Raw genomic sequence first — 12,533 nt, 5'->3', positions numbered from 1 at the left:
GTAAAGAATCAACGACATGATAACCTTGCCTCGCTCGGACGCCTAAATTCCTTGTAAAATGTGTCATAACCGCGAGTTATTTCGCATCGTTACCGCGCACATGAAGACGCAGACGCAGTTAATTATATCAAACACTAACGAATCGTACCAGACGTGTGCGTATAAGAGGCTGACGTGAGGAGATTTTCAAACCAGTTCAGCATTATTCGGCGCTATGGAAACGTTCGTGCTGCTGCCATTCTTCCTACGTAAGTCATGTCGAATGCATATATATCGGCAAGCTGTGAGAGATTAAAAAATTTATGAAGGAATTAAGAATTTAAATGTATAATTATTTTATACAATCATTTCATATTGAAATATTGTATTATTTATGCATAAAATTGCGTTTGATTTTAATTTGCTCCCTTTTGTTTAAATATTTTACTAAGAATTTACGATTTATCTTATATTAAAGTGAAACATTGTTCGGATATATTACTCATAGCAACCGATTCTACGCACAAGATAATTCAAATTAAAAGAGGGATAAAAATACTTTGCCGAGAAATATATTCTCGAATATATCGAATTAATCATAAAAAGCTCGCGCATATATCTGGTTGAGAAATAATTTTGTAAGAAATGATTTTCCTTCCCCAGAAATTGAACTGAACGTATCTTCCGAACAAAGAATTTTCGATTAAAATAATATAAAAATGTAACAAGAGAATATATTTTCTATTTTGCTACTTACCTCTTGCAGTCAGTCGCGTCCCCACGGACGTAGACACCTGGCGCCATGGACCGGAGTACACCTTTGTGATGGACGCCAACATGACTACTCTGCAGGGACGTTCCATACTCGACTTCTACGTCTACCAGGTGTACAGCACGCTCAAGTGTCGTCCGCGAGATTTCGAAACGCTGCATTGTCAGTTCTGCGCTGCTAACATAACGATATATCGTGACCCGATTGAAGTACACGAAGACGAAGACAGTTGGCTCCACGCGCCCTTCGACATTAAGTTCGATCAGCGGGGAATTCGGAACTTAGTGATCCTCCGGGAGATGGATGCCTGGTACCTCGATATGGTGCGAGCTTTCGTGAGCCAGATGAACTTCGGCGTAGACTTGCGGCTAGACGGTGCGTTCACGACTATGGAGAATACCTATATCGGACAATGCGAAAGTCTTGTGAACATCTCCCACATTGCTGAAGGTAACGAGGTCCCAGGGAGGGAGGACTATGAGATTGTGCCAATGGTCTCAGGAAATATCAGGCTTAAGAAGAAACATGGCGAGACGCTGGTAATCGAGAAGACGAGGAATCTGGAAAATTGCATAGACAAGAGGGATTACGTGATAACGGGCGACACAAGACGTCACATGGAGACGCAGATGGTGAGAAAAAATAGAATCTCGCTTGCGAACTTAGTACGCAATACCGCGAAGTTTGCATCACCCCGCATTCGCGTTTCTTTTTTTTTCACGTGGGCTGTACTGATTCAATCGGACGGTTCACTTTGATTTTTCGAATTATCATATTTTACTTCATCGCTAAATTTGAGATTGTCAAATTTCACTTCATTATCGAATTTGAGATTGTCAGTTTTTATTTTACCGTTAAATATGTAAAATTGTCAAAATTACTTTATCGCATTTAATGGGAGCAACGTGATCGCAGTCTATGACCGTCCGCCAACATTGTGGCAGTAGGTAGATCTCTCCTATGCAGAAAGTAGTCCATTTATTATTAAAAAAAAAAAACAAACAACTTTTTCGAACTTACCCGACTGATATTGTAATTTATCGTATGATGATAATGATGGCAATATTTTTAATTCTCCGGTCTAATTTAGGTGTCATCGCGCAGTCGGATTGAAATATCCGACATGGAATATGACTCGTATACCGAGAACATGGTCAATGTCATACACATGGGAATGATATTCCCATTTCACGAGAAAATCAGCATGAATCTCATCTCCGTACGTCCCGCCGAGGAGATATTACAACCTTTCTCAACTGATGCAGCGACCGTCAGCCCTTACGTATACAGCGAGAAGGATTAGGGATTTTTTATGAAAAAAAAAGAAAGAGAGAGAGTAAATAGAAACAATTATTGTATGACAAAATTATTAAACGACAAAATGTATTGTAATTCAGTTTTCCGTCGCGTGCGAGAAATTTTCTTCCGTGCTGGCGTGTTAACGAATGCAAATAAATGACACAAGTAGCAATAATTATCCCTTTCTTTCTCCTCCCTTTCCTACGTAATATTGTTGCACAATGTTTTCTTCGGTAATTAATATGATGAATACATAGTTTTCGTGTAGGAGGTAACTGAGTAATAAATATCTTTTATATTTTACATTTCCTTCAATTTTAATCATTGGTTATTCTACTTTTTCTAACTACAGTGACAGCGATTTATTATAAATAAATCACCACATGTACATATACGCGCGATCGTGTGTCAAACCTGTCCTAAATCCTGAGGACTCATACCGATGTGAAATCTTCTGTTCTAAGTAATAGAGATTTCGTTTATACATGTTGAACGAGAATCGTTGCAGCCGTAAACAAAACTCGAGTGTTCTCGTCGTTGACGTTAAACGTGCGTTAGACCTTAATAGTGACATCAGAATTATCAACGATAACACGATTTTAATTTACAAGATTTACATTTAATTTACAAGAGTTACACGTGCGCGGTAACGATGCGAAATAACTCGCGGTTAAGTGACATCTTTTACGAGGAATTTTATAGACGTCCAAGTGAATCGGTGTCTGCGACACATGCGTGTCGGTGACATTCACAGAATCGATTTAACCAATTACAATTGGTTAAATCGATGAGAGTGAAGAGAGACATTCTGTGAATGTCACCGACGCGCACGTGTTGTAGGCACCGATTCACTTGGACGTCTATAAAATTCCTCGTAAAAGATGTCACTTAACCGCGAGTTATTTCGCATCGTTACCGCGCACGTAAAGACGCAGACGCGGTTCATTATATCAAGCGCTAACGAATCGTGCCAGACTGTGTGCTTATAAGAGTCCGACGTGAGGAGATTTTCAAACCAGTTCGGCATTATCCGGCGCCATGTAAACGTTTGTGCTGTTGCCATTTTTTCTGCGTATGTCGCATAGCATGAATCTGAAAGTCGTGAGTCAACGAAAGAATTTAATACTCATCTTGTAATCAAAACGCAATATCGTTCCGCACGCTTACTGATTCGATACGAAAGATAATGTACATGAAAGAAAGAAGGGTCTCCCCTTCGCTTTAATCGAGCTCGCTTCCTCGGGATAAAAGTTCCTTTTTGAATAATATATTCTCGCATATGTCGGGTTAAAATCAAAAAGCCTAGTTAAAAAATAATTTTGTAAGAAATGTTCATATACTCAAAATATTTAACTGGACCCTCCTTCCGACTAGAGAAATATCGATTATGATTAAATAAAAATGTGACAAAAATATATTTTCTATTTCGTTACACAACACACACACGCACCCTCTTGCAGTCAGTCGCGTTCCTACGGGCACCTGGCGCTATGGAGTACGCATTTGTCTTAGATTCTAATTCGACTATGCTGGAGGGATTATCCAGCGTTCTGATGAACTTCCACCAAATGCACATTATGCTCAAGTGCCGTCCGAGAGATTTCGAAACGCTGCACTGTCAGTTCGACACTGCTAACATATATCACGATATATCAGGACTTGGTTGAAGCGCATAGAAACGAAGACAATTGGTTCCTAGCGCCATTTGATATCAAGTTCGATCGTCGGGGAGCTTAGTGATCCTCCGGGAGATAGATTCCTGGCACCTCAATATGATGCGAGCGTTCCGTAAGTCAGATGAGATTCGGCGTGGACTTGCTGCGCAAGCCAGACGGTGCGGCCACGGAAAGCACCTACATCGGCGAATTTGAATGTCTCGTGAATATTTCCCGCGTGGCTCAAGGTAACGAGTTCCCGGAAAAAGAGGACTATGAGATTGTGCCCATGCCCGGCCTTGAGAAGAAACGGGGAGAGATGCTGGTGATCGATAAGACAAGGAACCTGGAAAATTGCACAGACAAATGGAATCACATAATAGACGGGCAGGAACGTAATGCGGAGCTACAGATAGTAAGAGAAAATCAATACTCATTTGTGTGTTTCCCGAATGTAACATAGCGAATTTCATATCGTCTCGCAATCTCGTAATCATGCTTCCTTATCGTGTGATCTGTGTCCAGATGGTTGGAAAGTTTGCTACCATTTGTTCAAATAATCACATTTAAAATTGTAAAGTTTCATTTTATCGTCAAATTTGAATTTGTTTAACTCTTTACGACATGGTAGGACTCCCAGAGTCCCATCATTTTTCGCTCAGTTTTAATTATTTTGACGAATTTTTTCTTGATTTTAAGTACCGGATTTTTGTCTACGTAGTGTCTTTAGTGTATGAACATATGTAAAAAGATAGAAAATTGTAAATTTATTATTGGTATAATTTCTGAAAACAGTTCAAATTTGTGGTTTTTTGAAAAAAAATGCATTTTCTACTAAAATATTATCAATATTGAAGCGGAAATTTAGGACACTATTATTTAAGACACTAAAATATTTTTCAGAATTGTTTCAGATTTTTTCACTGTTATTTTTTTATTATAAATTAGCAATCTTTGAAAAATATGGAAAAATCAATATTTCTTACTATAAATCCAAATAAATATCTTTTATAACACTGTTCTGAGGTTTTTTTGAGTCACTGAATCCTAATCTAAGGTAAGAATTTTCAAATTTTTATAAACAAAGAAGTTTTGAATCATTGGACCGTCATATTGGACCGTCATATTGGATCGGCCATTTTGAATTTTAAAATTCTGACTTCCGATTCGTAATCAGCGACCCGAAAAATCCCTGGATACTGAGTTTCAAAAAAATCGGTCCGATATAAAAATTCGAGACACGAAGGGTTAAATTACTTCAGTCACAAATTTAATATTGTCGAATTTTATTTTATTACGAAATTTGAAATTGAGTCAAATTTTATTTTATCGCGTTCAATGGAGGCATGTGATAGTTATTGTGAGTGATCTGCTAACGTCTTCGCAGCAATAAATGATCTCTTTCACAGAAAATAGCCGACTTACTACTAAAAAAAAGTCCGAAAATTGGATGGAACTTCTTCGATCAACTTGATATAATAATTTATCATATGGTATCAGAGATAATAATGATGCAACCTTCATTTCCCGATCTGTTTTAGGTATCGTCGGGTAATCGGATGGAAATATCTGACACGTGCTTCGACTCATATACCGAAAACATGATCAATTTCAGCAGCTACAGGATGACCTTCTCATTACACGAGAAGATCAGCATAAACCTCGTTTCCGTACTGCCCGCCGAAAAGCCATTAGAGCCCTTCCCAGAAGATGCAACGACCATCAGCCTCTACATATACAGCAAGAAGGATTAGCAATCTCTCGTGAAGGAAATAGAAAGTAGGAAACGACGATTGTTGTATAGTAAAATTCTTATGCGACAAAACGTTTGTCTCTGTCTCCCGTCGTGTGTGAGACATTTTCTTCCATGGCGCGTTAACGAACGCAAATAAACGACATGACAAACGGCAATAATTTATCAATTACGTCGAAAACCTTGCCGGGCAATTGCAGAGAGCGCGCATTGTCACAGCACTCCTGAGTACAAAGGCAAATCTGCCGCGTTATCAATATCGCGGAAGATATCTACAGGATCTGGACGGAAACGGTACTTAGCGAAATTATTTTCAAGGAGACACGTTTGAATTAACTTATCGGTCTGTATAAAGAGAAGACAAATGACAAGTAGCAGCATCAGTCAAGCACTGGACGTCGGCCATGTTAGTGACAATCTTGCCGTATTTCTTGGGTACGTTCTCGGAACTTGGTTCTTCACAACAGTCGCATATCAGTGCGATTGTTTCGAACTTTTCTTTCGATTCACGATTCGTTTACTTTGCACCTGCCACAGAGTTTCGAAATTTTGTTCGAAAATTTGGGCGTTACAATTTTATTGACTCGAAGAAATTGTTATTTCAACAATTAATAATCAAAAAGGAAAGCATAGTTAATTTAATTTAAATATCGCTTGACAATTATATAGACGTGGAAATTATCGCGAAGAGGACGAAAAGCGAAACGTCGATTTGTCGTTCGCCCTCTCGATTTTCCTCCGAAAGCAGTCGTGTGTTTACCGCCGCTATATGAGTCCCGATGATGAATAATTAAGTAACGAGAGTAAAATAAGTCGTTCGTCGTTGAAACTGATCCTTATCTGCCGACCGGCTCACCATCATCTTACGTCAGCCTTGATCTTATATTTCCGCCGGTTATCTCTCCATCATTCCAGCCGCGCAGGTCGCCGTCGATGACACCAGCCGGCAGTCAGAATGGGCCATGTACGGTGGCGAGTGCACTTACGACGTTTTCGTGATGATGTCTCTGTCGAACATCACCCGGGCGGACGATAATTTCTGCTCCTCGATCAAATCCGAGCTCAAGTGTCGACCCAAGGGACAGGACTCTCTGAGTTGCCATTTCCAGAACTCGCGGATCCGGCACCCCGGCCCGGAGGAGGGCAATTGCACGAACTCGATGGGCTCCGTGCCCACGCGGACGAGGTTCATTGACGAGGAGCCCTTCGAGATCCGCTTCGACCCGAGGGGTATCCAGAACCTGGTGGTGCACAGGACTATTCCCAGATGGCAGCTGGACATGATCAAGGTCATAGTCAGCCAGTTGAACATCGGCTTCGAGGTGTTGGAACGGCGCGATCGATTCGCCATCATGGAGAACTCGACGATGGGTTACTGCGAGGTCGACGTCAAGTTCGTTCATGATAGCAGTGAAGAGAACGACGATGACGAGCATGAGGACGGTTCCGTTGAGCAGGGCGAGAAGGAGGGTGAGGACTTCGAGATCCAATTTATGTCGACAAACAACAAGCCCGCGCGAACCTTGGACGAGAAATTCCACGTGCAGAAGATTCGAGAGCCTACGAGGTGCCCGCGAAGGACGATCTACTTCTTTGGGAATGAAGGGGATTACAGTCGCGGCAATGGGGAACTCTACATGGACATGGTACGATCATCGATTGAAATACGACGATGAGATTTTGTCCAGTCGTGAGCGGTAAGGTGGAACTATTTGTAGCTTCCAACGTTAAGTGTGTTGTAATATTCGGAAATCGAGACGAAGATACAATCTCCAAAGACAACCGTATTATATAATTTATATATTATATAATAATTATATTCCTAATATGTGTAAATTATATAATGTTTATAATATAATATATAATTATAAAATGTTACATAATATTGCGTGATATTACATTATAATATTATATGTATATATAAGTTATATAATTAAATATCACGCAATATTATATAATTTATATTATAATATAATTAGACAAATGGGCCATTGGAGAAAACTTTATTCTTTTCAAACGAATAGTAACTTTAGAGACGTTTGTCTAATATCTCCTTGTCTGTTTCCGATTTCAGACGGACTCAACGAGTCATATCATGATCACGAAGAATAAATTCAAGTCATTAACAATGTCGGCGGGCGTAATGAAGATGGCGAACAAATCACATGTAATGCGGCCTCACCAGAACATCGTCCTGAAGCTGAAGCGAATAGATCTTGCGCGAAATTCACCGCCGGAAATCCAGAATCCAGCTTCGACCAGCCTGTTCGCATTCTCGAGCCTAGAAACGATTCCGGAAGACGCGTGACCCAATTGTATTGCATTAAAGATACAAATTTACGAAAAATGAGATTTCAATCGTGCGCCGTTCTAAAATAAGTAAAACGTTTCCTGAAATAAACGCTGTTCAATTCAACACTCTTCTTCGCTACGAAGGGAAAAACATATCCCATACAATAATGTAAATCTGCGGGATATATTGAATTGTGTATATAAGAAATATATATAAGAAATATATCTAAACTTTTTTTTAAATATTATTACTATATTCTAATGAATAAATTCTGAAAATGCCTCCGTATAAGATATTCAAAAAATATCTCATCCCGAACCAAATAAATGTGTAAAATATATCTTAGAGACATCTTGAAGATGTCAGAAACAGGCAAGATATCTTTGAGACATCTCTGAGGTGCTTCTCAGAACAATTTTTTTATATAAAATCATTCACGTCATACATATACATAAATATATTAAGTGTACAAATGAATTCGGTGCTTTTGCATTTAATGCCCTGTAACTCTGGTTCACATTTAAATTCTCCGTCCTATATGGTGATTTGAAAGTGCTAACTTTAAGCTTTAAGAAGCACTATAATAGTTGACAGTCTTGTCGATATAACCTCAGAAAGTAGTAGTTATTACGATATCGTCCATGATATAAAGAAACATCTGAGGCACTGCATTCCTTTTGCGTTTTAATTGAATAAAAATGCTGTTCAGTCTATCGAATTTATTTCGTTTTGGGTGAAGATATTGTGACCCATAAAACTTGTAAAAAGACCTTTTACCGGCAATGGAACTAGGCAGGTGATTGTGTTGCACGTTAACGCGCAGTTAAATACTGCAAAAGGGACGAAGGATCTCATCTATACATTGGACTGGGAAATTCTCTCTCATGCGACTTATTCGTCAGATCTAGCCCTATGGGATTACCATCTATTTTAGTTACTTTAACATCATCTGGCGAATACGCATTTTAAAATAGTTGACGAAAAAGTATTCGTGAGTCAAAACCACCAAGTTTTTTCCATGAGGGCATTCATCAGCTATCTGATAGATGGAGCAAAGTCATAGAAAATAATGGGAATTATTTTGAACATTAAACTTGTACTTGATTTTTTGTAAATAAACTTTGAATTTCATGAAAAAAAGCATCGAATTAATTTGTACATCTAATAAATATAGAGAAATTGGTAGGTTTCTCGTAAAAGAAAGAGAGAGAGAGAAAGGGGGAATGTAGAAACCGACGATTAGTATATGATAAACTATGCGACAAAATGTGTTGTGTTTTAATCTTCATTCACATATGGGAGATCCATTTCCGTGTTAACGAATACAAATAAATGACATTATAAACGGCAACAATTTGTCAATTACGTCGAAAACCTTGCAAGACGATTACAGAGAATGCACGTTATTAAAGCAATATTACCTAAGCACAAAAACGACACAGTCGAGTCATCATGTAAGATATCTACAGGATCATGACCGGAAACTGTACTTAGCGAAATTAGATTCAGACTCGCACACACGTATGACGTATGAATCGAGTTATTCGTATAAACTATAAAGAGAAGACGGATAACAAGTAGAAGCATCAGTCAAACGCGGAACGTCGGTCATGTTAGTGACAATCTTGCCGTTTTTCTTGGGTACGTCCTTAGAATTTCACAACAGTCGTTTATCACGCCATTTGCGTTTCCTTTCGGTGTTTTTTTATTCACAATCCATTTACTTTGCCTGTACCTCGGGATTTCGAAATTTTGTTCGGAAACTTGCGTGCTATAATTTTATTTATTCGCAGAAATTAATGATCGAAAAAAAAGCATAGTTAACCCATAAGCGAGAGCAGAACTTTTTTGACGGATAAAACCACTGTTGTTTATAACCGAGATTTTTTAGTATTATTGACGCTACTTCGCTAAATTCAACAGTAAGTAGTAGAAGCAAGTTATTGAAAGCGCCAATGTCGCAGACGTAAACGGAAACATTCGTTTGTTCGTTCTTCTATGAGTCAATTTGACCCACACGCGTTAACTTACGGGTTAATTCAATTTATAAATCGCTTGACAAATATGTAGACGGCGGAAATTACTTCGAAGCGAATGTGAAGCGAAACGTCGATCGATCGGTCGTCCTCTCGGTTTTCCTGCGAAACTTGCGTTTATCACCGCCATATGAGTCCCCGGGGATAAATAATTAATTAGTAAGTAACGGGAGTGAAATAAAACACCCGTGTTTTCGGAGTCGATCCTCATCTGACGACCGGTTTGTCATCATTTTATATCAGCCGTGATCTTATACTTTCGCCGTTATTTTAGCCGCGCAGGTCACCGTCGACCCCAGCCGGCAATCGGAATGGAACATGTACGGTGGCGAGTGCACATACGATGTTTTCGTAATAATGTCTCTGTCGAACATCGCCCCGGCGGACAAATCTTTCTGCTCTGAGATCAAGTCCGATCTTAAGTGCCGACCCAAAGGACAGGACTCTCTGAGCTGCCACTTCCAGAACTCGTGGATCCGGCATCCCGGCCTGAAGGAAAACAATTGCACGAGCGCGATGGACCTTGTGCCCACGGGGACGAGATTCGTAGGCGAGGAACCTTTCGAGATCCGCTTCAACCCGAGGGGTATCCAAAACCTAGTGGTGTCCAAGAATACTCCCAGATGGCAGCTGGACATGATCAGAGCCATAGTCAGCCAGTTGAACATCGGTTTCGAGGCGTTGGAACGGCGCGACCGATTCACCATCGTGGAGAACTCGACGATGAATAGCTGCGAGGTCGACGTCAGGTTCATTCATGATAGCAGTGAAGAGGAGGACGATGACGATGACGATGATGAAAAGGACGATTCGGTCGAGAAGAATGGTGCCACCAAGCAGGGCGAGATGGAAGGTCAGGACTTTGAGATCCAATTTGTGTCGACGAACGACAAGCCCGCGCGAACTTTGGACGAGAAGTTCCACGTGCAGAAGTTGCGACAGCCTAAGAGTTGTCCGCAAAGAACGATCTACTTCTTCAGAAATGAGGGAGATTACGACCGCGGCGATGAGGAAATCTACATGGATATGGTACGATTATCAATTGAAATATTACGATGGGATTTTGTCCGATCGTGAGCGGTAAGGTGAAACTATTAGTAGCTTCCAACGTTAATTGTGTTCTAATATTCGGAAATAGAGACGCGAGTCTAGTCCGCGAAAACTCTTTATATTAAGTACTCCCACAAGTTCGTATGATATTTAAGCTATTTTTGTTTATCAATAGCAATAAGATGACTCGTAATATTTTAATCAAAATATTGTCCGTTGCTATTAATAACTTTTTGTCATTTTTTAGACAAAAGTTTGATCCCGTGTCGATTCAATGACTCATATTTTGAGATAATCCATTCATGTTTCATCTCAGTTAAAGTAGTGGTGTACTTTATCTGGTTCCATCTTCAATCGTGCTAATGTGACGTTTTGTTCGAAACTATGATAATTGTCAACCATCAATTCTGATGCAATATGATCAACATGTAAGAACTAAAAATTAACTTAAAGGAAAACAATTATTAAATTGCTGCTACAGTCAGTCATCTATTTGTGACCTCACGCACTTTTGCAAGCACTTAATAATTAATATAACTAGATGAACGGACCGTTAGCGAAAACGTTATTCTGTTTAAAGGAGTAGTAACCTTAGAGAGGTATTATCGCTAATACCTCCTTGCCCGTTTCTGATTTCAGACCGACTCGGTGAGTCACATCATGATCGAGAAGAATAAATTCCTGTCGTTTACGATAGCGGCTGGCCTAATAACAAACAGGTCGCAGGTCGTGATACGACCTCAGCAGCACATCAGAATGAAGCTGAAGCAAATAGATCTCGCGCGACACTCACTGTCGGAGATCCAGAATCCAGTTTCGATGAGTCTGTGATATTCTCGAAGCCGGAAGCGATTTCGGAGGACACGCGATCCAACCGTATTGCATTCAAGATTTTTTTGATAAATGGTATTCCGATCGTGTGTAGTTCAAAAATCAGTAGAACATTTCCCGAAATAACCGCTGTTCAATAATTATTCGCCGCCACGTGAGAAGGACGTATCAGACTAGTTATTAAAGCTTAATCAATTGGGATCAAAGCGAGATCAGTAATTAATCGATTCGTCAAATTCTCTTGTAAGTCTTACCTAAGCAGAAACGTGAAAAGTGCAAAATTCCAAATGAACTTGATGACTTAAGTGATCACGTGACTTGCTGAAGAATGAAAAATGAAAATGAAAATGTGAAATTATGTACTTATTACGTTTCTGCTCTTCGGAAAATTTAAGTGATAGCTTATATGGTCTCACAGCTAGATTCCAATATTCGATATGGTCTAAGAATCATATATCGAGAACATGATCTATGTTATAAACGTGGGAGCAACTTTCTCGTTTCATGAGAGGCTCAACTTCTGAATTTCTTCTCCTTTCCGCCACAGAGGTACTGAAAATTCTATCATTCTCAGTTGATACAGCTCAATGGATCAGCCTTTACATGTCCAGCGAGAAGATATAGGGATTTCTCGTAAAAAAGACAGAAAGCGAGGGGGGAGGGGAAGAAGTATAGAAATCGACGATTATTGCGCGATAAATTATGCGACAAAATGTGTTGATTAACCTCTACGTGTACAGCGAGAAGAATTAATAGGGACCTATTAATTAATAAGGAAAGAGAGAGAGAAAGAGAGTGGAAGGGGGGAGTAGTGGAGAGAGATAAAGAGAATGTAGAATTCGACGATTATTGTACGATAAAATAA

The 12,533-nt window shown here is 39.6% G+C and overlaps 3 protein-coding genes and 1 pseudogene across 3 annotated transcripts; all 4 read left to right on the top strand.

Annotated features, from left to right (window-relative positions):
* The first annotated feature begins 148 nt into the window (after window positions 1-148).
* On the top strand, window positions 149-2,225 carry LOC106742709. Its single transcript, XM_014615904.1, has 3 exons — window positions 149-248; window positions 746-1,383; window positions 1,842-2,225. Exons 1-3 carry the CDS (start codon window positions 215-217, stop codon window positions 2,052-2,054), a joined length of 885 nt encoding a protein of 294 aa, XP_014471390.1. The 5' UTR covers window positions 149-214; the 3' UTR covers window positions 2,055-2,225.
* An 863-nt stretch (window positions 2,226-3,088) lies between these two features.
* Window positions 3,089-5,570, top strand: LOC106742789 (annotated as a pseudogene).
* A 238-nt stretch (window positions 5,571-5,808) lies between these two features.
* Window positions 5,809-8,039, top strand: LOC106742788 (vitellogenin-3-like). Its single transcript, XM_014616059.1, has 3 exons — window positions 5,809-5,893; window positions 6,374-7,104; window positions 7,533-8,039. The coding sequence occupies exons 1-3, from the start codon at window positions 5,863-5,865 to the stop codon at window positions 7,764-7,766; spliced, it is 996 nt and encodes a 331-aa protein (XP_014471545.1). The 5' UTR covers window positions 5,809-5,862; the 3' UTR covers window positions 7,767-8,039.
* A 1,279-nt stretch (window positions 8,040-9,318) lies between these two features.
* Window positions 9,319-12,251, top strand: LOC106742792. The gene is made up of 3 exons (XM_014616070.1): window positions 9,319-9,392; window positions 10,062-10,816; window positions 11,477-12,251. Exons 1-3 carry the CDS (start codon window positions 9,362-9,364, stop codon window positions 11,666-11,668), a joined length of 978 nt encoding a protein of 325 aa, XP_014471556.1. The 5' UTR covers window positions 9,319-9,361; the 3' UTR covers window positions 11,669-12,251.
* The last annotated feature ends 282 nt before the right edge of the window (window positions 12,252-12,533 follow it).

The sequence above is a fragment of the Dinoponera quadriceps genome, unplaced genomic scaffold (genome assembly GCF_001313825.1).
Source record: "Dinoponera quadriceps isolate SergipeBrazil2010 unplaced genomic scaffold, ASM131382v1 scaffold589, whole genome shotgun sequence".
Lineage (NCBI taxonomy): Eukaryota > Metazoa > Arthropoda > Insecta > Hymenoptera > Formicidae > Dinoponera > Dinoponera quadriceps.
Note: the sequence above shows the minus strand (reverse complement) of the source record. Positions and strands in the feature narration are given on the sequence as shown.

Coding starts and splice junctions, on each gene's coding strand:
- LOC106742709 (XM_014615904.1), top strand. CDS start 215: ATGGAAACGTTCGTGCTGCTGCCATTCTTCCTAC. Junction 249..745: donor GCTGCTGCCATTCTTCCTAC/GTAAGTCATGTC, acceptor TACCTCTTGCAG/TCAGTCGCGTCCCCACGGAC. Junction 1,384..1,841: donor GTCACATGGAGACGCAGATG/GTGAGAAAAAAT, acceptor GGTCTAATTTAG/GTGTCATCGCGCAGTCGGAT.
- LOC106742788 (XM_014616059.1), top strand. CDS start 5,863: ATGTTAGTGACAATCTTGCCGTATTTCTTGG. Junction 5,894..6,373: donor AATCTTGCCGTATTTCTTGG/GTACGTTCTCGG, acceptor CCATCATTCCAG/CCGCGCAGGTCGCCGTCGAT. Junction 7,105..7,532: donor GGGAACTCTACATGGACATG/GTACGATCATCG, acceptor TTCCGATTTCAG/ACGGACTCAACGAGTCATAT.
- LOC106742792 (XM_014616070.1), top strand. CDS start 9,362: ATGTTAGTGACAATCTTGCCGTTTTTCTTGG. Junction 9,393..10,061: donor AATCTTGCCGTTTTTCTTGG/GTACGTCCTTAG, acceptor CCGTTATTTTAG/CCGCGCAGGTCACCGTCGAC. Junction 10,817..11,476: donor AGGAAATCTACATGGATATG/GTACGATTATCA, acceptor TTCTGATTTCAG/ACCGACTCGGTGAGTCACAT.